The following is a 27838-nucleotide window of genomic DNA, read 5'->3' on the forward strand; positions in this document are numbered from 1 at the left end:
ATCGATAAATTCGATAATTAACAATTATTTAAAATTTTGTTACTTTTGTAAACGTAAACCATCAGGTACTGTTATCGCTCAAAATATATTTATAAATCGAAAACAATCATTCCACATCCACTGAGGTAACTGAACAGTATTTGAAGTTGGGTGCTATGTTAGCACATATTGTTTCTGGCAAAAGTTCACTCGTCCCATTAAGGTTGACACAAAGGTTCAAAGTCTGGGTTATTGTTTAAAATGTTTTCAAATTTTTCTTTAAGTTTACAACGGAATACTTCTGTCTATGCGGAGTTCATTTGGCAGATTTTATTCATTAACTGGATAAATTCAGTTAATGAAACCCTGAGTTTCAAGTTTTTTAATACTTGCAGGTATGTGGGAAAAACAAGTGCTAACCACAGCTGTTACCAGAATCTTTAAATGCTTTCTTGGACTGACAAACTGATATAGCCTCTGCACTATCAAAGTCGTTTACTACTTTTAATGGCCATGAAATGTTCATGGTAAAACAGCACAGTTTCAATACATGTTCACCTTCAAGTTATCACTGGTTCAGGAGGTAAAGACACATTTGGCAGTGTTTCTTTTATAGGCCTTATTGCAGGCAGATGCCTTATGAAACACTTTCTTTGTTGATAAAATCAGTTTATTTATATTCCCAAATGTGGATCATACTTCTTCAGCAAATCTATGTTCTCCGTGAACAAAGCATGTCACATGAATCCAATTGAGCTAAAATACTTGGAAGGGCTTTGGTTGCCTTGATCATATAGGGAGCAGCATCTGAAAGAAATATAAACACTCATTCATCTGCAGAAGATTCAGGAAATATATTTTTAATACACTCATTCACAAACCTGGCGATCATAGAATGATTTAATCTTTTCAAGGACCAGATAGGAAGAAGAAGGCTCTAGTTTTAATGCACCGACAATTAAATTTGCAATGTAATGAGTACAACTGTCTGTAGTTTCATCAGCTGAAATGAGTATTGAGTTGCAGTAGATGTACACGACTGAGAATGGTATCATCGTCTTTGTCTCGCATGAGTCTGTTTTATTTGGCAAACCATAGACACACAGCTGCTAAGTGCGCTCTAAGAGCCGTGCGGCTAATAGGTTTGGCCAGCTACAACATAAGATTTCATTTATTAACTGGTACCCTACAAAAAAATATTGTAAATATAGTGAAAATATGCATCATCAGTAGATTTTAAAGAAAATAGGCAATAACAAGTGAGAATGGGGTAAATATGCAAATGCACATAATCCAGTCTCTATTTATGACAAATAAATTTTATCACTTGCTGAATTTGTCTATGAAAGTGTATGTGAAAGAATATGTATATCAAGGAACACAAGTCATATAAAATAATTACACTCAATAAGTGTTCACTATGAATGTAGGGAATTTGTAGTGGCCAGATTTTATTTATTAGTCTATGTTTGTGATATCCAAGTGCATGATTCTGCACCTGGAAGGGAATAACATCCTCCACAATTACTTTTTGTACGACAATATTCTAGCCTCTGAACTTAAAGCGCTAGAATATTAGTTAAACTATTAAGAAATTATTAACCTTAAATTAAATTGTTAAGCAAGCTGCTAATCAATTTTACATGAACTTAAAGGCTTGTCAACCAATGATGAATTTATTTTGTAGACCTTTTACTATAGTTTCATCTACCCCAAATTGGAATTCACTGCCGCAATCAGGAATCCTTGTTTTTTGAGAGAGACTGACAATTGGAAAAGGCTAAAAGGCACACAACTAAACTTATTCTAAATTGCTATTCCCATGTTTGCTCAGAAAACATGGATAGTTTTTTTTATTAACAGGATAGTTAATAAAAAAAAAACTTTCAAGACCAAAATTAAAACTTCTCATTGAAGAACTACTTTTATACTGGTAATTTGCATCAAAATATAATTTCCATGTTAATTCTACAGATTTGTAATAAGACGTTTTATTATTATAATTATACCATTAATTTCAAAGCTTTAGAGTATTTAACAGATGTTAATTAGCAGTTGATTTCACAATTCGGTCAATGCATTACTGTTATATTGGCAGTCAGTGTGTTGAATGCTACTTCCACAGCTTACAAGGGCCCTCTTGCGTAGCCTACGTATCAGTAGAGTTATGCTCTATTGTATAATCGCATTTCATTCAACCAGCAGCTAATTAGCATGCTGTTTTGTTAGCAGAGGTACAAAGTACAATTTTGTCTTTGGGTTTTGTTAAAACCAGTTTAATGGTTTTATATGTTTAATTAGTTTTACTGTATAATTACAACAAAAGCTGTCATTATACAGTAAAAGTAACAAGTGTGCTGCAATGTCATTAAAAAATTAAATACGCTAGATGATAGGACATCAAGTAAGACAAATTTCACATTTTCTCATTAAAAAGCAAATACATTTAATCACTGAATAAATTATAAGTTATTATATTAATTACTTAACATTTCATTTTATTTCATATAATTTATCAATTTTACTTTATCTCTTAATAAAAAGTGGAGTTTAGAATTACTGGTTTTTGGAATATATCTACCAAAGATTAAAAACTTGAAACCTGATAAAATAATGCAAAAAAAGTATGAGTAATAAGATAAGATAATAGGGAGAACCAGGAAATGTCATTATAAAAAGGAAGTGAAATATTTAAAAATGGATATTAACATCCAATGATTACTTCAAGAAAAAATTATGATAAAATTAAAAGACTTAATAAAACATACAAGCGATCGATAATATTTATAAATGAGCTGTATAAAATCAAGGTACATATGTAACAACCTCCCACTTAAATTAAAATGAACTCAACTAGACCACTGAAAAGTACAATGAGAAAATTAATCTTCAGAAAAAAAATTATGCAATGATGAAGTCTACTTACAGTGTTCTTAGCCCTAAATCGATGAATTGTGCCATCCTCAAGACAGAGAGCAATTACACCAAGACACTCCCCTTTGTGCATTAGTAGATCAAGTGCAAAGTACTCAACAAAGTAATTACAGTCATAACGAAGAGACTGTCCATACAGCGTATGCAGCAGAGAATGCCCTGTTCGATCAGCAACAGCACAACATCGGTGAGCTTGACCCCCTTTGCCAAATTTTAAACTCTGGCCCCCAAATGCTCGTTGATATATTCTTCCCTCTTTTGTTCGAGAAAATGGCATACCTACATCAAAAACGAAAGCCTCCTTAATGAAATCTTCAAAATAAGCCATTTAATATACCATATGCTACTACTGATCAACCAGAATGATTATCAGATTAATTTCCTTCAGAGATTAGATACAAGAAAAAAAATTATTCTAATAGATCTATTATAAATAATTTAAAAAATCAAATTAGTATAAATTTCACAAATGTGTTCTACTGAGTTATTCATAATAATTAGTGACTGATGGCCATAAAAGTAAATTTCCAAAACCTTAAAAAAAACCTCTTGCACACTTCTGTCCTAAAAGACACTTCATTTCTAGATGCCTTAACTATTTTGCAGACAGCAACACATTGATTGAATCAGAGTACAATGTGGTATTCCATTGTAACTAAACAAATAATTTGCTATGTGATTTAAAATATTTTCCAGTTGAACCTATGTTTGATTATCCCTCAATGATTTCTTGAATGAAGTACCAGGATCCTGCAGATGGAAAAAGTGTATTCGATATTTATTCCTTTTCATTTTCACATACTTTTGACTTCAATAACTTCGCCTAACCACCACATGCTATCGTACACACAGCAGCCATATTTTTTACATTTGGCTTTGGTAAACCTAAAGCAATGAGAAATACTAATGTCCTTGTGTATGAATACTATGTAAATGTTTCTGATTCAGAGGTCACTCAGACTTTCAGAACACATTTCTGAAAGGTTCTTTAATACTGTGAAAGGTTCTTGTTTCTGGGACTGTTATGATTACCTGATAACAAGAACTGAGGTATTCTTCAGTCTCTTGAACATCTTTATTACAGCAGAAAATAAATGTTAAAATTTTTTATATTGTCTTTGCAATAAATTGTGCATTTCAGAAGGTGTAACAACTTGATTGCTGACTGTCCTTTGAGAGCTTGCTTTAGTAACAGTCCTTTTTACAGTTCCACCAATACAATCACATGGTCCTCTTCCATGGTATAAGGTAAAAAATGCCATTCAGCTGCGATTTCAAAATCTTCTTGATGGTAGCACAAATTTATGCATTTTTTTTTGTTTTATACTGGGCTGAGGAGCAATCAGAAAAATAAAAAAAATTGTTTAACTTGTGGTAACAGTGTTTTTACTTTATTTATTATATCTTTTGTTTGGAAGCAGAAGAACCATGTGCTTTAAGTACTCATTAATCACACAGTAGCTTTGGCTTTGTAATTTTCCTTCTTTTTTAAAATATATGAGAAATTGATGTACTGTGGTGTAAGTTTAACCAGTGATGTGATTGGACTTTATCTTGCATCACAAAAGGGTGGGCGAGCGAGCAAATGAGGGCGGGCAGTCAAGAGCAAGCAAGCAAATGAGGGCAGGTCAAGAGCGAGCAAGCAAGCAAAAGAGGGTGGGTGAGCAAGCAAGCGAGGGTAGACGAACAAGCGAGGGTGGGCAGGCAAGTGAGTGAATAATAAGCAGCCTCTGATCCCTCAGATCTATGTCATGCCATTTATTCCTAAATTACAATTCACAACACATATACGTTAAGATTTTTTCTATTTTTTTTTTTTTACCACCAGTTGTTATTAATGCTGTATTGTGTGTGGGATCAGTTAGCATTAAAACCAAAGTTTTATCTGTCCAGATTGCAGAGTTCTAAAATTTCTTTTTTCATTTTGCACATATCCATGAGGCTTTTTCTGTCTCTTCTTAGACTTCCACAATAAATAATTTTTTCTTTGCACAATTAGTTAGCTAATTTGAAGCTAGAGTAAAAATTGTCAACCAAAGAGTAAAAATACTTTTTCAGAGAAAAATTAGATTAAATAAACCTAATGACAGAATTAAATAAACCTTAACATAACAGAATGTATGAAGTTTCACAATCAGATTAAAACTATTGATGAATTATTTCAGTAAATGCAAATTTACTATTTAATATAGTTCAGTAAAGCTAATATTATACATTAAATGACATGTTATTACAACATCAATATTATTAATCTACAATTAAATTGATAATATGAACTCTTTACAAATATGAACTATATTAAAAAAATCATTTCAAAAATCCTCTGCCTGACATTGATATGCTGTAAATATGATCAAATTACTATGATATTTTTCATGAATGATCCTTTAAATATCATGCTGTAAGAAGTTAGCGACACATGCGTTTAATTGTTCCCAGCGGCAAGTAAAACAAACAATTTCAACATTTTCTGAAAATTGAATTAAATTGAAATTTGAGCTGTTGCAAAGTATTTTGTTGTAGGAAGACATACAAAAAATGTAGTACCCACTAAAGGATTCTTTACTATCACTTTCGATAGCAAAAGCAGCAGGGGGCTGCTGAATTTATACATGGCCATACATCAATTGAAGAAAACGCTCGGGACACCCAAAAACTGTTATGACAAATACCAAATCAACACAAAAACCCATAATGTCATATTAAATGTTTGCAGACTGAAGGTAAGCAAGCTTATTAACATCAAACATCTTGACAGACTCTATCTATCAACATTTTACACAATTTTTTGGGTATGAAAAAAAATTTCCACATGATGGGTGCAACATTTGTTAAGTCAACCAAAGGCACATTTGATAACACTTTGAGGGAGTTTAGACTTATTTAAAGCCAATTCTGCACAGTTTCTTCAGTGCTTTATAACAGTAGATGGAACATGGATTCACCACTACATTCCAAAGACCAAACAGTAGGTGGGAGCAGGGGAAACAGCTCCAAAGAAAGAAAAAACAGTTCCATCTAGAGGAAAAATCATAGCTATGGTTTTTTGAGAATTCTTCTCATGGTGTATTATGCTTCACAACTGGACTGATTTCTGAAGAGTGCTATTCAGGCTAATGTCCACACCTGCCCAAAAACATGCTCTTTCACTACGATAACGCACCTCCACACACATCTGACACTTCAAAGCACATTAATATACCTCCTGGTATTTGCATTTGCCACATTTAGCTCCCAGTGACTGCTTTCGTCTTCTCAGACTAACTGAGAGCATTAAAAAGTTGCAAATTAAAAAGTCTACATGTATCAAACTACAAGACTGTAGAAAAATAAAAAAAAATTTTCTGAAAAATCACAACTTTCTTTTTTCACGTCGATAACTTTCTGGCCCTAATATAATTAAAATTCATTAGAATTTTTCTCTTGATAAATTTTCCAGTACACCAAGGCTCATGTTCTTCTGCTGTTTTCCCCTCATATTGTTCCTGCTGCCTGGCCCATTCTGCCCTATTTAGAGTGGTATAAAAATCACTGTAGAGTGTGGAGATGATTAAAAAATTAACAATAATACAAATGAACTATGTTTAAATTTATATATAAATATAATTTATAATATAATATTAATTTATTTTGCATATTTTGTGAAATAAATTTATTTCATATATTACGTTTATAGGTTTTAGATAAAACTGATAAACATAATTTTTGTTTCCTAACATGCGATACATGATTTTAATCTGTTTTTTTATGCTGAAAACAAATATGAACGCAAAATCTTTCTATCACCCACCATTTTTGAAAATTTTTTTTAATTTTAACTATAGGATTTTTTAATTTTTCAATGTATAGTTAGCATTTTAAGCTCCTATATTATATTTTGTTAGCTCATTTTGTATTGTTTAACTTCGTTAACATAATTTGTTAGCTATAAATAAACAATACTACACCAAGAATCTAATCATAATCACATATTATGATATTATATCTAATACTGAAGAGTGAGCCTTCATGGACAAGATTAATCATGACTGTGCAAGTCAAAACAAGGTGCTGAAAACACAGCTGGTGTTGATTGTATTACGCACTGGATTTAGGAATGAATTAATTTTGTACAGTCGTATTGCTGTCTTAAATTTGTTAACACTGCAGTGTCATAATGCCTCGAAATTGTGTAAATAAAGTGAATGTATTTTGTTATGTATGTAGTGAGTTTACTGTAAAATCAAATAGAAAAAACATTACACCTTTAATTAAAGCAGCATACCACTTGTATTTTCAGTGTAAAATTGTGATCAAGATAAGACGTGGGCTCCTCATATAGTATGCAATAATTGTTCTGTTTATTTAAGAGGTTGGCTGAAAGGTACCCAAAAGGCTTTGCTATCTGGTGTACCTATGGTTTGGCATGAACCAAAGGATAATGTAACGGATTGTTACTTTTGTTTAACAAGTGTGTCAGGAATTTCTAAAAAATCTTAAACATACTGTAAAACATCCTTCATTGCAATCTGCAACCAGGCCTGCACCTCACAGTGAAATTATTCCAGTTCCCGAGACCCTGTGAATGTATGTTTCAAAAGCATCAATGAAGAATCAGGCAGTACTGAAGAAGACAACAATTATTTTTATTTTGAATTATCTTCCAATAAGCCCATCTTATACCACAAGGTGAATTAAATGACTTGGTTAGGGATTTAAATTAATCAGAAAATCAAGCTGAACTGTTAGGACCAAGACTACAAGGTTGGAATTTACTTCAAAAAAATACAAACATTTCAGGCTTTCGAAGCCAACAAAAGAACTTTTTCAGTACTTTATTGATGAAAATAATTTGGTTTATTGCACAAATACTGATGTGAGCTTATGTTGCATTCAGAACAAATTCATAAACCCTAAGACTGGCGCCTTTTCATAGATTCATCCAAGTAATTTAAAAGTGGTCTGGTAATTTAAAAACATAGCTGGAACACATATGTTCCAGCTATATGGTGATTTGAAATTATAGCTATTTTGTTAGGCATACAGTTAGGCTATACTAAGTACATGGGGCAGCCGAGATAGGGATAAACATTATATTACCTAAGAGTGGAAGAAATGAAACAACTCCAAACGGGAAAAATATTATTCATGAGCCCTTAGTTAAACCCAAAAAGATATTTTTATCCCCACTCAAACATATCTAACTAGGGCTAACGAAAAATTTTGTAAAAGCAATGAAGAAGGATAATCCTGGATTTTTGTACATCAGGCAGAAATTTTTCTGAATATAAGTGAAGGAAAAATTAAAGAAGGAATAATATTTGTTGGTCCACAAATAAGAGGGTTGGCAAAAATGATGTATTTGCTCGATGTTAAATAATGTAGAAAGTGCAGGTTGGGCAAAACTTTCTCGTCAAACAAAAATCCAACAATTACCACAACATTGTTACTCAACTTCCTACTTCATACAGAGCTATGAGATGTAATATGTATTTGAAAATACATTTCCTCCACTGACACCTGTATTTTTTCCTGAACAATCTTGGTGATGAACACAGTGAACGTTTCCACAAAAACATTTCAGTGATGGAAAGTCACTGTAAAGGGAAATTGAATACTAACTTGCTTGCCGATTACTGTTGGACATTATTTCAGAATGTGCCTGAGGCTATTTATAAAAAAAAGCATCAGCAAAACCATTCTAACACAGGTATAGCCATACCAAATTATAAATTTTATAGATTTTTAACTATAAAGCTTAATTTATTTAAACTAAGGGTGATAGAAAAATTGTATTTACAAATCTGTAATGTAAGCAAATAAACAATTCAATAAATGGTATCACACTTAGAAAAACTTAAAAAATTTTTTTGTGCATCGGTGTAATCTATATGAAGAATTATATCTAACTTTTCAATATGACAGGCCTGTGTAATGTAACCTAGCCATTACAAAAGAAACATCTGTAATAACATTAAACAACTCATCCACTTCAGAAGTCATATTAAAGAATCACAGCACTGACCATAATTTTCTAACTCAGTTACAGCCTTTGGTGCTTCTCTTGTCAGGTAATGAATGGCATCCTGGTCACCCAACCAATCTGACCCTTTAACGGTATCATACCTACACAATCATAATAAACACTATATATATATGTATATACACACACACATATTATACAGGTGTCTTGTAAAGATACAAGAATTTCAGGAACATTTTACAAATAGAAAAATTTTTTTTTAGATTCATACAAATTAATCAGAACACTTGGTTTTCAGGTTATACCTCACAAAAAAAAAATATGCAATTAAAATAAAAATATACAATAAACTAAATATTACAATAATTCTTTTAATTATCTCCATTCATAGTTTATACATTAAGCTCAATTTAAAATTTTGTGGATGGCTCTTTTTAATTTTACTGCGGAGTATAATTTAAGATGCACTGAATTCTTCTTTCCAAATTTAATGATTTCATATGATCCTACAGATATTACTTCATGACATTACATCAGGTAACACAGGAAGTAGATTAAACTGGTCCACCTTTTCCAATTCAATACAGCTCCATTATGTTAAGAAATCATTTATCTCAATAATAGTGGGACAACTTCTGAAGAGGTGGCAAATTATTTTCCAATAAATTTAAGTACACATTTCTATTTAAGTAGAGCTTCAAAAATAAACAATCCAATAATTTGCAAGTGATTAATACCTCATCAAACATTAACGTAAAACCTGTTTGAATTCTGGAAACTTTCTACTGTCATGTGAATTTTCAAAACCTACATAATAATCATCGCTTGCAATTTGTATGGGTAAAAATCTTCTTTACAAAATAGTCCCATATTGTAATGTGCAGTGTGATTTGAATTTGTCTAATACTGAAGACCTCTTCTTTTTTTTCTAGTCTCAACCACTGTACCACTGTAAGGTATTGCTTCAGAGGATGATTGAGGATGACACGTATGAATGTAAATGAAGTGTACTCTTATACTGTCTTAGGTTCACCATTCCTGAGATGTGTGGTTAATTGAAACCCAATCACCAAAGAACACCAGTATCCACAATCTAGTATTCAAATCCATATAAAAGTAACAACTGCCTTTACTAGGATTTGAACCTTAGAATTCTAAAATTCAAAAATCACCTGATTTGTGATGAGTTCACCACTAGACTTAGTGGGTATAGTACGAAACCTTGGCTACATTAAACTCTCCTATCATATTTTGCTCTTCATCAACATGATGTTGTTCTTGATGTTCTACAGAATATGAAAATTATCAGTTGTGAACAACCATTAACAAATTGAAGCAAAGATTTCTTGTATCTAAAATACTAACAGCAAATCTTTATTGATATTTATCAAGAAACGTGACGGTATTGTTTTTCCATTACAATAAAAAAAATTATATCTGCACATTCTTTATTTACAAGCTGATAAGGAATTTTTACAAAATAACTAAAACACTATTTTTAAGCATTTTTTTCAGTTTCGAAAGCATTCAAAACTATTCAAATCCAACACACAAATTTAATTGTTGATCAGCAGTAATGCTTTTATAATTATGATTATACACAAATTCTATTTATTTCGTTGGAACTTTAATATGGTTATGTTAAAATTTTTGTCAACAGAACCTACCGTTGAGCAAAAGTCCTGAAATTCTTTCAGCTTCTTCATAAGATACCCATATGGTAGATGATAAAAACTTGCTATATAATTTGTTGTCAAAATCAATATGTTTCTTATTCTTCCATAGCAACAGTTTAGATCTTCTTATTTTTAACATTAAAAACACATCACTCACATACAGAGACAACTCAAACAGTGGGACCACCAAGCAGCATAAAAAATTCATTAAAAAAATCATGGAAAATAACTAACTGAAGTTTAATAATATTGATTCTAATATCATTTCTAAGTTTTCAGGTATTATATATGTAAAGATTTTACTTTATTACATTTTATTGTATATTAAAAATTTAACAACTGCTCGACTCAGAAAATAACTTAACATATAAGAAAAGAAGTTCTCTGATATTCAAGATAACAATGTATTAAATAGAATGTTTATGATGAACCTCATCACAATTCTTTTTCAGCTGAACTAAAATTCTGAACTCAGAGATTCTGCCAAATGGTTCATCAAATATTTCACTTTTGTACAAAATTCAATTAAGTGTATGTTACTCCATTTAATTATATCACATGAAGTTCATTTTCATTTGACAGGGCACTTTTAACAAATAAAATATTAAAGATACTGGTTTTCACATAGTCTTGAACAAGGCTGTTTCCATACATGAACAAAATCACAATTACATTTGAAACGTTACGTTATGGTGTGCCATTTTTTGCAGTCATTAACTTAAAATAATTAATCATTCAGAAGTTTCTTTTTTTCATAATATAATTCGCAACGTTTATCAATTTTATTATATAAATGACCTTGAGTTTTAAATTCAATGAATAAAAGTTTAGAAACCAGTTTTCTTATCGCTATAAATTTCTTTATCATTCCTGCTCCCTAACCTCCTCAACTTTCAGGCCTTGGATAAAAAATTTGAAACTATATTATAGCTTATAATATTATAAAGAATTAACTTATAAAATTATAAACTTTCACCAATACATCTGATAAAAAAGAAATCAAACATCTATAATTACAACAAGTTATATACAAAAACTAAAAGAAAATAATATAGAATAAACCAAAAAATTTCAACTAAATCTCAACGAATTAATCAGAGTACGACAGCCAATAAACATGTTGAATATTTTACTTATCCCCATTCAATTCATACATTCTCTACTCATATGTATAATATACAGTTTTCTTTTATTATTTCTTTTATATAATAATGTAAAAACAAAATGTAATAACTATACAGTCCTTTTATATTCTTTTCTATACATTTTAAACTTTAAAAAGTAAAATTAATTATAATTTAAATCAATGAAAAAAAAGTCAAGAGCAGTCTTATTTTTATTTCCCCAATTTTTTACTCTGTTCACTAACTGTAGTATGTGGGCTTTCATTATACCTATATAATGCAAGTATATGGGCTATAGTCATACCTATCTTATTTTAACTACCTTTTTAACCTAACTAGACTTTACATGCATATGATATTCACACAAACTGTAAAATCATGCCCTATGAATTGCCTATAACTACTTACCATTTCTTATTGTACTTAATTTTTTTTTCCAAAAACATTAATTAGTGAACAAACAATTTCTGTTTTCAAGTTAAAAACAAATCACGATTTTTATCTGGGCTAAGACTTGTGATTATTTAAAAATATATACATTCATTATATTTAAAATATTATTTTTACTTCTTTTCTGATTAGCAATACAAAATCATAATCTTCAACATTGCAAAAGACTATACAAGAAGCTAAACACTATATTGGTTGGACTAGTATTTTTACTTTGTTATATCAGTCTGCTTAATAGAAATTTAGTCTGCTAATATATATAATATACATTTTTAATAATTTATAATCAATTCCATTTGTTTAATTTAACATGTTAAAGATTAAAATTATTATACTCATTTTTACACAAATATTTTATATAACTACAAACGAGAGTTACAGAAGTAAAACATGATTTTGCAACTGCACCAGTTGCATGAACAGTTGGAGTTCAATAGTTGTAAATTTAATAATTGTCATAGGATAATATTCTTTTTCTACTTTCTGACTATTATAAAACTCAGTCCACATGTTATCAAAAAATATTTGTGTTTTTTTTGCATTTCATTTACCTTTAATTTTAAGAAAGAAATAATACATATTTTAGAAACAGGTTGCCATTAAATAAGTTTTTAATAATTCATTCTGTAACCATTAATGATTTTATATGAAAAACACATCTCCTGTAAAACTGAAAAAATGTCACTAAACTATATAGTATGCAGGTTCATATCACTTTGAATATCAAATATTTTTACAAATTGTGGTGGCAATGATAAATGAAACTGAGGGTTGTCTGCATAAGCGCAAGATTATTCTTCAAATGGGTATGGACAACAGGGTAAGTGAAATTGAGATTTTTATATTTCCCAGATCAACAATAGTACAAAAATAAACTCTATTAATATTATTATTATCTATCAATTAGTTTTTTGAATACCATCTCAATTTTACCAGTCATAACTGGTACAATTGTTCTTTTAGTGTAAATTTTGATACTATGATGCTGTAATGAACTTTACATTAACAGATAAGACAAATAATATGTATCTGTCAAGATATTTTTTAAAGTGCATTAAAATTACATTAATGTAATTTAGAAAGTGAAAACCTAAGAACAAAAGCCAATTCACTAGAAAATGTGATTTAAGGCCGACTTGTCTACAAAATAACGTGTTACTACCTCCATTGTGTTTATTTACACTAGAAACTAAGTACATACTTTTCAACTTTAGAGCTTTACAATAAGGTTCTCCTGCCATAGAACTTAACTGAATGATACGTACAGAAAATAGTACAATCATGTTTATAACTAAAGACAAATTGAAAAGAGAGGGTCAAAGAACATTACCTATCCATTTCTATCTAACATGAATCACATAATATGTACAACTCTGTGAACTATTCACTTAGAATAAAATATTCATCCCTGAAAAAGCTTTTAAAAAGCTTTTATCGATAATTACAGTAATTCAAATATCCTTTCAAAACTTTAGAACAATTATATTAAAAATAAAAAATATTTGTTTTAAAGAAAATCTGTTCACAAAATAAATTTTGGAAATTATATACATTACATTTGAAAACATAGAAGTACAAGGGCTACTTCAAAACTGATATGAAGATGGCAAATAAAATAACTTGTCTTAGAAAAATCTTGTGTATGCACAGCTGCCACCAGCAATCTATAATCATCCCAATGTAACAACTATTCACTTCAGTGATGGAAAAACAGCTATGTATAAAATGCCAAATCTGTCATTACTTCTTTCAATAGTGATGACAGTGTAATTTTCTTTTTCACATAGTTCCATAGAAAATTGTATCAGGTTTATTATAGTAATAGTGTTAAAAATGACAACCATGAGGAACTGGAGCATAAAATTTAAGTAAACACTATCATCCAATAGAGAGATATGAAAGCACAAGCTTCATTTCCCAAAACACTACATGTTCTGTACATGTACATGTATTGCAGTCTACAGAACAGCAAGACAGTTCTGCTGACAAAATTCACAGAACTGAGATCCCCATATCACATGTTTATTATGAAATTGTATTACAAATGGAACAGGTGGGCTCTCCATTATAATTAAAGGCAGTTTTCTTCATGATAATGTACAAATCACAAGATTTTACAGAAAGGCTTTGGTGTTAACAGTTTCAGCAGAGGATTTTTAAGACCCCTATGGCCCAAACTTTGCATACTATTGACCATTTTTTCCATCAAAATGAAAGTTTAACTGCCTACCCACCATTATGAAAAACGAATTCATGTTTTTGGTTAACTGGATGGGTAACTGGTTGGCACCAGAGTTATTTAAGACTTAGGTGGCTAAGTACAATCAGTTCTTGAATATAGGTGGTGGGTTTGCCGTGAAGTAACATAATAATTTAGGAAACAAATATAACAAAATTCTTTTTCTCTACTTTTATTTCCTTTTTTTAAAAGTCAGACTGTAAGGTCTCTCTGGCTACCACATCAATTTACACATGTTACTCAACACAAAAAAAAATCAATTGATAATAAATAAAGCAAAAGCATTTTTGTCCATGAAAAAAAAAATAAATAAATAAATAAAGTAAATTCTGTGACAGATACATACCAGGTGTGTAAATATGAAACTGGAATTTGCCCATAGATGGCCCTAGCTATCAATGAAGTTAGCATCAAATCGCATCATTGGCACAATTTTCTTTCATTGACAGCTGACAAAGATTTTCAACTCACAACAATACAAGTTTCATACAACAGTATAGTTTTAATTAGTGTTTTATACCTACAAACTACGATTTGTAGACAGCATTGATTTTCTGTTACCATTTAAAGAATCGCATCAAATGCTTGTCAAAGCTTACAGTGAGCATGCTCTTTGTAAATCACAGTGCTTTGAGTAGTTTAAAAAAAAATTCAAAAGTGGTGATTTTGACATGAGAAATGAAGAATGTGGAAGACCACCAAAAACGTTTGAAGACAGCGAATTGCAAGCATTGTTGGATGAGGATGACACTCAAATGCAACAACTCATGGATCAATTATGTGTAACATGAGAAGCTGTCTCCATATGTTCGAAAGCCATGGGAAAGATCCAGAAGATGGGAAAATGGGTTCCCATGAACTGAAAGAAAGACAGCAAGAAAATCGAAAAAAACACTTGCAAAATGCTGCTCACCAAGTACAAAAGAAAGTCATTTCTCCATCGAATTGTGACAGATGATGAAAAGTGGATATATTTTGAGAATCCTAAGCGTAAAAGATCATAGGTAACTCCAGGCGAACCATCGACATCGATTTCAAGGCCAAATCATTATGGAAAGAAGACAGTGCTCTGTGTTTGGTGGTATCAGAAGGGGATTATGACCAGGTGAAACTGTTAATGCTGAACACTACTGACAACAAATGATCGATTTGAATCAAGCATTGCGTGAAAAACGACCAGAATATCAAAAAAGGCAACACAAAGTGATTTTGCTTCATGATAATGCACCATCATACAAGCAAAACTGGTCAAGGAAACAATTGAGGCGTTCAGTTGGGAAACACTTTCGTATGCGGCTTACTCTCCAGAATTGGCTCCATCCGACTACTATTTATTTGCATCGCTGGGAAATACACTTGCTGAGCAGCACGTCATTTCTTATGAAAATGGCTCGATGACTGGTTTGCCTCAAAAGAGCAAGTTTTTTTGGCATGGCATTCATAAATTGTCCGAGAGATGGGAAAAATGTACAGCTAGCGATGAACAATAATCTGAATAAAATATTTTTTATAATTTTCATACAATAAAGATGTATTTTCTATACAAAAATTTTGGTTTCACATTTACACACCTGGTACATGAAGAGCTACTTTACCACAAGGAAAACACATAATTTTTGCACCATGCATCAATCACACCAGAAATATAAAAGCAATTTTTCGACCAAAATTAATTACTTTCATAAAAATTTTATCATTACAGGGTTACCTGAATTACAAAATTTTAAAAATCCATTTCAGCCATGAGGACACATACATTTAATCAGCATACATAATAATGATATTTATGCAACAAACTACTTGTTCTATTCTCATAGAAATTTGTCAACTATGACTTATAATTTCTAAATTGTATTTATCTTCAATTTGTATTTGTTATGAATTTTTCTATTAACCACTCTCGTACATTAATAAACTGCAGCTTGATACACTGTCTAAATTTAATTATCAATACATATCTTTACCTTTGAACAAAGATTCAGTTACTAATAATGATTTAAACTGATATTAATTATAAATCATCAAATGAAATTACAGTAAACCGTTGCCCCTCAAGTGTTATACAATCAAAACTACAAAAGTAATTATTTTCTTAACATTAAAATTATGAAATATTATAGTTACACATATAATTTCAAGCACAGGTACACACATGTGCCACTGCCAATAATCTTCTTCCATGTTACCAAGAGCAGCATTGATTCCACCTTGTGCAGCCACTGTATGAGATCTAGTAGGAAACAGTTTAGTGATAACAGCAGTTTTAAATCCCTCTGCTACTAAACCAAATGCAGCTCTTAGGCCAGCACCTCCAGCTCCCACAACAACTGCATCATAAGTATGATCTACTACAGGGTAATCACGAGATATCTAAAAATCACAAATCACAAATGAGATGTAAACAAAGACATGAAAACATGTACAGCAATTATTCATTACTTAAAATTATTTGTTCCTTTAATCTAATTCGTTTTTATTCTGAAATATTTTTGCTCCACTACATTTTGAATCTACTTAACAGGACAATCATTCTCCTTTAGCCAGAATACATCAAACAGAATGGAAAAAGTAAAGATGAATAAAGTTATAATTTTAAAAACCAGACTAGGAAGCAATTCCTTTTCATTAATTATTAATTTCCTACAACTAAAAAAGTAGCCAAACCAGTAAATAATTTTTTTTAACAGAATAACATACAAAAAAACCATGAAAGACCCCTACGTAAAACATCTCAAAGTTGAGATATATTCATCATACAAAAAAAATTATCCATTAATGATCACAAAATAGAAGTAAAATTAAAATGTTCCATAAATCTTAGCAGTATAAGTTAAATTTATTTTGAAGGTTTGGTAATAAATGAGACAGTCAACCAATGAGACTGAAGCTTTCCAAAGGATTATAACACAATTAGAGGAAAAAATGGAAAAGAATTAAATGAAAATATATGTGAAGAAAAGAAAGTAATAAAGATAAAGAAAAGAGAACATAGTAATCAACATAGAGGTCAAACCAAATAACTACAGACAACTGGAGGATCTGCTAACAATGAATTGAGTGTATGGTTCAAGAAAAAAGTAGCCTTTAGCAAAAATAAACTAATGTTAAATATAAATTTAGAACAGGGGAAAAACTGATCCAAATGCTGTGTATGGAGTGTTTAAGAGCCTTCCTGCATGCTTTACAGATTAAGGAAAGGAATTTGGACTGGTTGAGGTTTTACAACTTAAGGTTTACAATAGTAGCTCTTTGAGGAAACTGTCAAAAGGGGGAGAAGTAAAGGACGAGATAAAGAGCTGATAGACGACATGAAAAATAGAGGGTTATAAGAAGACTGATGAGCAGGAATATGGCAGAAACAATTCAAAACAACAGATGTAAAGTACTTGCCATCAGGCAAAAACCACAAATGATAAACTGTCATAAGGGAGAAGTAAAAAATGAGACTAAAGAACTGATAGACAACATGAAAAATAGAGGGTTATAAGAAGACTGATGAGCAGGCATGAGACAGAAACAATTCAAAACAGCCTCTGCTGTTTTGAATTGTTTCTGTATTTGCTATCTGGCAAAAGCCACAATAATGATGATAAAACAGCTAATATGTGCGAAATGGTCACTGACCAACAACAATCAGTTTCTAAAAATGGTCAAATTAGATGAAAAATGAGAAAAGTTACTTATTTGGCTATTATTAGGGCACTATCAAAACTTTTCATATTACATGTTGGTGCTATGTCAAATTAAATTAAAACTACTTATCTCACAAAGTAGCTTACAGAAAAATGTTAGTAACTGAATATCATTGTGTAAATTAACAGTTAATTTTGAGGTATAAAATAATGTCACCCTCAATACTTCACAACTACTAAAGAATTTATTGGTACTTTAAACCCACAGCAAAGACAAAACAACATCAATATGACACTGGTGTTAGTAAAGCATACTTCTAAATGAATTAACACTTATCAGTGACAAATCTCTGTGACTGGAGCTGAGTATCCCTATGCCTTATATTGCTGTACAATATTTAAATAATTAATTTTACTAAGTTTCTCTTCCATCTCCAATTAATCGGAGTTTGTATTAAAAAAATTCATCATAATTTATTCAACAACTTAACTCACCTAACAAACAACATACACATTAAAAATCAATTTACTATATTACAATCACAGAGCTGTTAATTTATAAAAATACCCATTTACATATTCATTTGTTTCTTGAATATGTATGTCCCTAGCATTATAAACAAGGAAATCACTTTTTGTGAAATGTATTCTAAATTCTGCAATGTTAACTATGAGTATTTTTAAAATTAAGACATTCAGAAATATCATACATCATACAAAATATTCTCTATTTTATTTGTTATGTTTGAGTAAAGAACAGTCTATAAAAGTTCTTAGATCAATAAATGTTTCCATCTGCCAGGAATTTGTAGTTCGTACACAGTATGTCTGAAAAGTTCGCTAACTAAATTAAACAAAAATACACATGTAAAGATAAACGAATTTACTCACAACAGCAATCTACATAGAACCCTTCTCCTCTAATTATACACTCATTGCAGTACCAGTAGAACCTGTCAAACACTCTGGAGAAATCACTTTGTGGGATCACCTTCAAATGCTTGGTGAAAGCCCTTTGGATGGCCAGAATGACATCAACAAAGCAGACTTTCATCTTCAACTTCAGTTTTGGGAACAAAAAATAGTCTGCTGGAGCCTAGTCGGGTGAAAAGGGCAGATGGGACAAGACAGTGATTTAATTTGTGACATAATAACATGTTAAAATTGTTGCCATGTGTGCCAAGGCCTTGTGCTAGAGTTCAGCTGCTCGGATCCCGTTACTTGGGCCGGATTCGACGAATGCGATGCATCAGGCGTTTTATTACTTCCAATAGAATTTAGAATTCACACTTTGATCGGTTCGGACAGTTTGACCAGTTGCGTGTGCACTTTTGCAACATTTTCATTGTGAACAGCTGTTGACAAGACTCCCACATTGTTCCATCACCCAACGACTCTGTACCATCTTTAAACCCCTTACACCACGTATATGTTGTAATACAAGATGCAGCTGGCTTCATCACCAAATGCTTGCTGTATCATAGAATAAGTTTCAACAAAAAATGTTTTAAGTCGAATACAAAATTTTATTGTGCTTCTCTGTATGTTGCAAATATAATTCATGACTGGAATGACAAAACGTGATGAAATTTTGAACACATACTTGTCAGACATCTTAGTACGTAGTTCCTTGGTTGTCTAAAAGATGGCGCTTCTTGTATAAAATGTAAAAATTCAGTTCGGGAACTTTGTATTATAGTACAGATACAAGTTGTTTTTTTTTTGTTTTAGCACAAATTTTTTTATTGGGTTGTAATGTATGTTATATTTATTTAGTTATTGGCATAGTATTTTTAACTTACAGTGAATTTTTCTTCATATATATTTATTTTACATGTGATCTGGCAAACATGTCAACCAATAATTGTTTTAAAAACCCACATTATAAAGTACAAAAGTAAACACAGTGAGCTGTGATATTGGCTGACTTGCTAGCCCTGCATTTATTCTCTGGTATTTTCACTCATACGCACGTAATTTGTTATATTTTATGTTTCATACAAAGAATGATCGATAAATAGGTTTGAAGTTTATTAGTTTATCTATAATATAATAATTCTTTTAAAATTTTCAATTTGACATTAGACAAGGTGACTAGGTCATCGGTCACTGATAGAAACAGAATCATACATTTTATTTCTAATGACTGTTGCAAAACAGCTGCTTAATTTGAAAGATAACTTTAAAAATATTATTGCTTACTTTCCTAGTAAAAAGATTATTTTTAGGTAAATAATTTATGAGTTTTTATGAGAGACTAATATCCTAATCAGATTATTAAACAAACTCCAGAGAGAAATTGTTATTTATAATGACAATAAGCAATACAAATATTTACAAATGCAAACAAAACTGCAAAAAATTCAATAAAGTACCATTAAATTCTAATTCTCATTACTTACTACTACTCACTTGTAAATAAAATGTCTTATTTGGTCACAATTAATAAAAATAAGCAAAATTGCCCAATACATTCAGTAATTAAAATGAACATACAAAATTTTATATAAAGAACTTTTTTACAAAGTAATTACACAAATGTAGAAATCACTTCAAAATATAAAACTGAAATAGTGTGACCAGACAATACAAAAGGCTCCAAATTTATACTAAAAGTTTAAATTAAACTTTGTGGTTCTGTCCTCCAACTTGAATCAAATTTTAATCTTTTATGTAGCAAAATACTCTCCATATGACAAGACTTTTAAGTAAAAAATGATGAGTAAACAAAATTATGAAACATGTTCTACTACTTTTTTAGATATCAGCAACCAAAAATAGTAAAAATACAGAAATGGAACAAGGAAAAATATGCACGTATGTTTTTTTTTTTACTTTGTTTCACCTGCATAATGCATATAACAACATAGCTTAATTGTGAACAATTATTGATATAAAACAGCAGAACCACTAAACATTTTATTCAATAACTTAGCTATAGTATAAATAATTACAGATAACAAAAATTAAATGTTGGTACCACGGTGAGACATGGTACATGTTGCTGAACTCATAGTGATGGTACTGTATTGGCTAATGCATATCATCATATTCCCAACCCTACTTTAACAGTTTGTCGATTGACATAGTATTGTGTGTACAAAACTTGTCTAGAAATACAATTTTATAACACTGGTGTTATTAATCAGCGATGGCTGATAAATTCAAGCAATGAGTCGCATCAAGTCTTGTGAAATTTGGTAAAGAGTTTCAGAATGCTTTGTGAAGCTTTTGAAGAAGATTCATTGCTTTATTAAAGGCCAGCAGAATGTCACTTTGAAGATTATAATCATTTTGGATGATTATTATTATGTTCTTTCTAGGTAATACCCAAAACAACATAAAATGGAAAGAAATTCAGCAACTCATCATACCTGAGACTGTAACTTTACACCCCAAAAATTTGTATGGCATGGTTGAAACTACTGGGTGAGAATATTAACTAACTACATATTGAAAATTATTGATAACATTTTTAATACTTAACCAATTTTCACAAAACAAAAAGCATTTTTTGTCATTGCAGGCATCAGTGGCAGACTATAGTGCAACATCTAACCTTGTGTGAGCAGGTTCAGCTGGCATCCTGGTATGAAGTATGATAGTTCATGGTACAAGTACAGAGATGGTGGCAAAGTGTGAAAGGACCTCGTGTCTCAGTAGATGCAAAGACCATAAGGAATTGCCACTTGAAGCTAATGGACACAGGTTCTGAATCAGATGTTAGGAGACGCAGTCGCTCCTGAACATCGAGGATGGTGAAATATATGCAAATGGCTCAGGAAATCTTTACTCGAAGTCCTCAGAAATCACAAAGACTGGCATCATACAAAATTTTTTAACCAGACACACAGTTCAAACTGTTCCGAAGGAGTTGAATTATCATCCATAGAAACCACATTACTGTCAGGAATTATCACAAAAAGACTGATCATCAGTTGGAATATGGGGAGATGATGCTTGCTTGGTATGAAGAGCGGTCCAATATTTTTGGTAATATCCTGTGGACAGATGAAGCCGTGTTTCATGTTGGGGAGTCCCAACAATTAATAACAGTTGTCCAATAATAACTCTTCTGTTATATTATTGGACAACAGAAGATCTGATGATGGTTGTTGGAAAAAGCCAACATCACCTGAAGAACACAGTGTGGTGTGGCATGACATCCATGCATTTGTGGGTCCATATCTCATTCAGGACAAAATGAATGCAGAATGGTACCTTGATATGCTTGAAGATTATGTTTACGGTATTGTACCCACATGGAACAATTACAACAACCTAATCTTTATGCAAGATGGGCCCCCGCCTAACTTTACAAGTCCTGCCTGTGCATGGCTCTTACACCCATTTTCCAGGACGCTGGTTGGAACATCGTGGACCTCTTGAATGGCCAGCTAGGAGTCCTGACCTAATGCCCTGCATCTTCTTCCTCTGGGAGTGGGTGAACGAGGAAGTTTATAGCACAAAATCAAAAACTCTTGATGAACTGGAGGAGCAAATTCACAAAGTTCTTGGAAACTTACTGCTGTATTATCTACAGAAGTGTGTCGCAAACATCCCTATCAGCTTACAGTAACTGGTAGATAATGGTGATGCTTATGTGGAGTTTTGTGGACTATATGGAGCAATGCACAACAATTCTACCATTGAAAGATTTTGATGATGTTTTCGAGGAGTGGAAGAGATCATCTATACATCTATACATAAGGAAACTATTTTTTGCTGTAAAGTTTATTCCTCAATTGCTGTCAATAAAAAACAATAGCTTGTTGATTTGTGTTGTGAGCTTCATGACAATGATTCTACTTTCATTGATCTCTGGTTACAGTCATAACAAAGGTGAAATGGCCATTGTAGTGGAACAACCTAGTCATAGAGACCAACAAAAGCAGGTTTAAATGCAACAAAATGCACCCTATCATGTTCTTTAACATCATAGATATTATTGACAGAATTTGTTCCTGCAGTGTTGAATTGATTTTTTCTCTGTTGAATTTATTTCTTTTGGGTTGAATTAATTTTTATTGTGATGATTTGATGTAATGACCATGATTAGATGTGTAGTGAAAAAAACCTGAACTGTGGGGAAAAAACTGGCTCACACCATGGCAATGCAACCACAATGTTGTAACTGTTTGCATCATGGTACTCTTTCCCTTCCTTCTGTATCTAGCACCCTAAGACTTCACTTTATTCCCCAATCTAAAATTGCAACTGAAAGGCTGCTGCTTTAACACCTTAGAAAACTTAATCACAAGCAATACTGGAGATCCTCCATGAAAGATTTTGGTGATACTTTCGAGGGGTGGAAGAGACACTGGAATCTATAAATAGGGAAACTATTTTTTGAAGGGGATGATAAGCATTTGTAAAAAGTATAAGCAAATTAATTTTTTTAAGCTTAGATCAGGACCTTAGTATTACTATTTTTTACTTTTCCTTTTTGTAACTTTTTTTTTTGGGGGCAAAAAACATTTTTACATAATCACTGCTTGGAGAACAAGAATATAAAATCTAATAAAACAATAAAAATTAAAACAAACTAGAAATTTAAAAACTAAATTAAAACATACTAAAATATTAAAAATAAAAAAAATACATTTATCACAGCTAACATACTATTATTACTATCACAAATAAAAACTTAAAAATAAATAATATTAAAAAGAAACAACTATTATATATATATGAAACTAAAATAAATTAAACGAACTCCAGAGAAGTGTAAAAGGCTCCTTTTCGGATAACAGAAAAAAATAAAGATTTAAAATGAAATTTATAAAAATAAAACAACACTATTAAAAAGTACCTAAAATACTTCTTCAGTCCAAAACTTCTTTATCATTGCTCAGGATTCGATGAATCTTCCCAGCAATTAAAATTTACGACGCAAGGTCGCATGCAATCCACAAGGATCTGGCATACAGCCATACAGCAGTTTACTGCTGACATCAGACATCCATGAATAGCTCTCGTATGTCCCATCCGCAATCGGCAGAGAACCACTTCCTCATGACAAATTTTTCTATATGAGGAGTTCCATGGCAATACAGAATCTTTAATGTGTCTGATTTTGTTATCTACTGTAGCCGTCCAGTCATCTTGCCACTTTGCGCAAAACGTGAGTTTTACATGGTTAATAAAGTCAGATATAGTAACATGGGTAATGAAGATGGTTGACTACATGCATCTTTAGCAACAGAATCTGCACGTTCATTACCCGGAATCCCCACATGGCCAGGGATCCAGCAGAAACTCACTTGTGTTTTGCTATGGTTCAACTCTGCAATTGCATTGTAGATTTCGGAGACTATAGGTTATCTGGAATAAAAATAAGGCTTGGAGAGCACTACATGAGTCACTACAAATAAGGATATAATGATACTTAGGGTTAATGATATTCAAAGCCTTATTTATAGCATATAGTTCAGCACAGTAAAGACACTCTTACTACCAGATAGACCAAACATATAGGTTCTGTCATTAACAACAAATGTGCATCAAATGGTATCATTCTGTTTCAATCCATCTGTGTATACCATTGTGTCTGGGTTTGTCTTGGGTGAGAATAAGGTGAAACATTTGCTGAAAGAAAATAGGTGGTGTTGATTCTTTATTGTATATTGTGAGGTCAAACATAAAATTTATAAGGTTGCTTCTCCGGAGGATATGAACACGAATAAACTGGAAAAATGGAAAATGCATCAACATTTATAAGATGCAGTAAACGCCTGGTACAAATATTTTGCTGTCCTTTAAGATGGGTAAAATAAGATGCTAAAACTTGGTCCCATTTATCCCAAAGCATAATATACAGCATCCAGCATTTTAAGCACGGTATTACACACTGTAGGGGTAAGTGACAACCATAATCTAAACGGGAACAAAATAAGGAATAGTAAAAACACAACATACAAGACTTGATTGGCTCCCCAATTGGTATTGCTAAGGACTCGCAGCATATCTAGAAGTTTGGAACATTTTATTTTTAATTCTTTGATGTGCTTGACCCACATAAGGCGGCTATCAAAAAATAAACCTAAAAATCTGACATCAGGAGAGAGCAATTAGCTCTCCGTTGAGAACGACTTGTGGCATAAAGTGGTCCTGTAGATGAGAAAAGACTACACATTTTGTTTTCTCAGGTGAAAAGGTGATGATAACTTTGGACCAAGCTTTAAGGCAAGATATAGTGTTCTGTAGTAGTCTCTCTGTTGTGACTGTTGAGCAGGGCATAATATATATAGCAAAATCATCAACAAATACTGAACATGAAACTGTTTGTGACTAAAGAAAATAAGGTGGCACTGAATACACTACCTTGAGGTACTGCATTCTCCAAGATGACACTACCCGAGAAAGAATGTCCAACACGAACACGGAACATTCAGTGATTTAAAAAACCCCTAATTAAAGGAAGCATATTGCCCATGAGTCCCCATTCTTTGAGGGTGTTTGGAATACTACATCATCAGGCTGTGTCGTACTCCTTTCTGATATCAAAGAAGATAGTGATGAGGCACTGGCAGAGTAGGAAAGATTTTGAATACCAAAGCCTGCAGTTCACCATTCTCTCTATTATTTTGTATAAAACGCTTGTCAAGAACCTGGTAAAGACAAACAAACCCATCAAGCTACCGCCCTAAGTATTGCTATGACAAAGGCTTCTGACCAGACAGGTGGAAAGACTTGTGCAGAGAATAAATCATTCCAGAGCAGGTAGTTATGTGGGCTCCCTTAACAGAGAGCTTATTAGATGGCTTACTGGCAGCTGAGATTACTCCTGCCCGTACAGGTAAAACTTTGGGGACAAGAACTTTCAGAGGGATCCCACTGATAGACTCACTAACTGCAACTATGACTTTGTTCATCTTTGTCAGCATCTAGTGGCTGTAAGTGAAGCAACTTGGATCAGACAACATATGAACAAATTATTTTAGTTCACTTCAGAATCTGCACTGCCGATTACCTAGATTTGTAGTAGCTTGTTTGTTTAATGTAGCAGTAGCAAAAGATGCATATGGTTTAACCAAGTTCCTTGAGTTAATTGTCTTTTTATATTCTCTGCATGCCACTGGAAAAGACAGCTTCTGCTCAGTAGAGATTCTGAGAACTGTCTTTTCTTCTTTAAAAGTTAGGTGATCTTGGGACCACTGAATATATGAACCACTGCAGTTCACACATTTTTCATCTTCTTGGCAGTTAGTGTCACTGTGAGCTTCCTTAGCACATCGAGCACAGATCTCAATTTTCGAGTATAATGTTTCAGTGTGACCATATCCTTGGCATTTGAAACATCATCTTGGGTTGAGAATGAAAAGTCATTTGTTATCTTTCAGTTACCAGTGGAAGGTTGAAAGTCAGTATAAGAGAAAAGGTGTTGGTTCTTCCATTCCGCTCTGCCATTTCATTATATGCTGTTTGAGTGACATCCATATCCAAAAGGTCTAGACAAAAAATTACTCCACTAATACAAATTTAGTGTTTTGTGGCATTCTACACTTATATTTATATTACCCATGTTACAGAGACCTAAGATAGTTCAACTCTGCTCATCATTAAATGTTTCAATCAGAATCGATCCGTCTGGCAATTTTCTAATGTTCTTTGGGGAACCACTTGAACTTGTTATATGATTATTTATCAAGAAAAGTGAGAACTTATGGAGGGAGCCACCTTCCTGATTATTTCAGAGTACAACGAATCAGAAATTTTTATGTTTTAAGATTTAATGTACTCTTTCTGCCAAACTATCATCCTCATCAGACAACTCTGAACAAGGCCTCTTAACAAGACTAATTTTGGAGGTTTTTACAGCTACCAATCACCATATTAGTTATTTGTGGATTAGTAATTTTTGTCCACGAGTACCGGCAATGTAATGAACCATTCCAACAGAGCGCACGTATACTGGAGCTACAGCTAAACACAAACAACTGGGTCTGCCCAGGTGCCCTGAGAACATCGTTCAAGATCAACTATATAGAGACATTCACCCATCGGCACGGTAGTTTCTATCTTGGGTTACAGTTGAATTTCATAAGGTGTCACAACACCACCAAGTGTATATGAAAGAGGAAATAATGTAGAATGTTATTGTGTTGTATAAGGGTAAGTGTTGCAGAGGCTATGGCCATGGGGACAAAAACCACCAAGTCTTAACAAGACTCCCCGTCTGGGTCTTTCTATTACTGCCTCATAATACACAAAATAGAATAAAATGAAAAGGTAATAATAAAATTGACACACACGTATTGCTAGACATCAGGTGATATTTTTTTGGATCAACAGCATGAACAATTTTCAACAGCAAATCAACTGATTTATATTAATTTTTAATCAATTTATTTTATAATTGTAATTGTTAAAATTTAATCTGCTATTTTACCACAGCAATCAATTTTTATTTGACACCACTCTCAACATAAAACTAAATGAAGCTCCATTTACAGTAATGACAATGTACAGAGAATAATTCTTAATACTGGACCAATGTAACACATAATGGTTTAAAACAGTTCATATGCAACATCCTCAAAAACTGATTATCAGCCATAAGAAAGGTAAATAACTTGTGGTTTCACAAAATAAGAGCACCAAATCACTATGCACTTTATGTACAATAAATTTTAAATATTTTCCTATATCAATGGATAAATCATAGAAAAACTACAGAGTGGCCCCTATCAGGTCTCCAGATCTAATTCCACTGCTGCATTATTTCCTTCAGAGATACCTGAAACATAATGCTCATAAAGTCAAACTGGAAATCATTAAAGACCTGAGAAAACACCTAGTTGACAAAGATGCTTAAATACTTCCCAAAATGACAAAGTTCT

General features: G+C 32.0%; 1 protein-coding gene across 1 annotated transcript in view; it reads right to left on the bottom strand.

Moving 5' to 3' along the window:
* Nucleotides 1–27838, bottom strand: part of SdhA (succinate dehydrogenase, subunit A (flavoprotein)) — a 79576-nt gene that overhangs the window by 37124 nt on the left and 14614 nt on the right. Inside the window, exons 3-5 of the mRNA XM_075376766.1 lie at nt 16517–16734; nt 8918–9018; nt 2906–3192 (exon numbers count right to left, since the gene is read on the bottom strand). Coding sequence (XP_075232881.1) covers nt 2906–3192; nt 8918–9018; nt 16517–16734 — 606 coding nt within the window. The remainder of the gene's footprint in view (nt 1–2905; nt 3193–8917; nt 9019–16516; nt 16735–27838) is intronic.

The sequence above is a fragment of the Lycorma delicatula genome, chromosome 1 (genome assembly GCF_047948215.1).
Source record: "Lycorma delicatula isolate Av1 chromosome 1, ASM4794821v1, whole genome shotgun sequence".
NCBI lineage: Eukaryota > Metazoa > Arthropoda > Insecta > Hemiptera > Fulgoridae > Lycorma > Lycorma delicatula.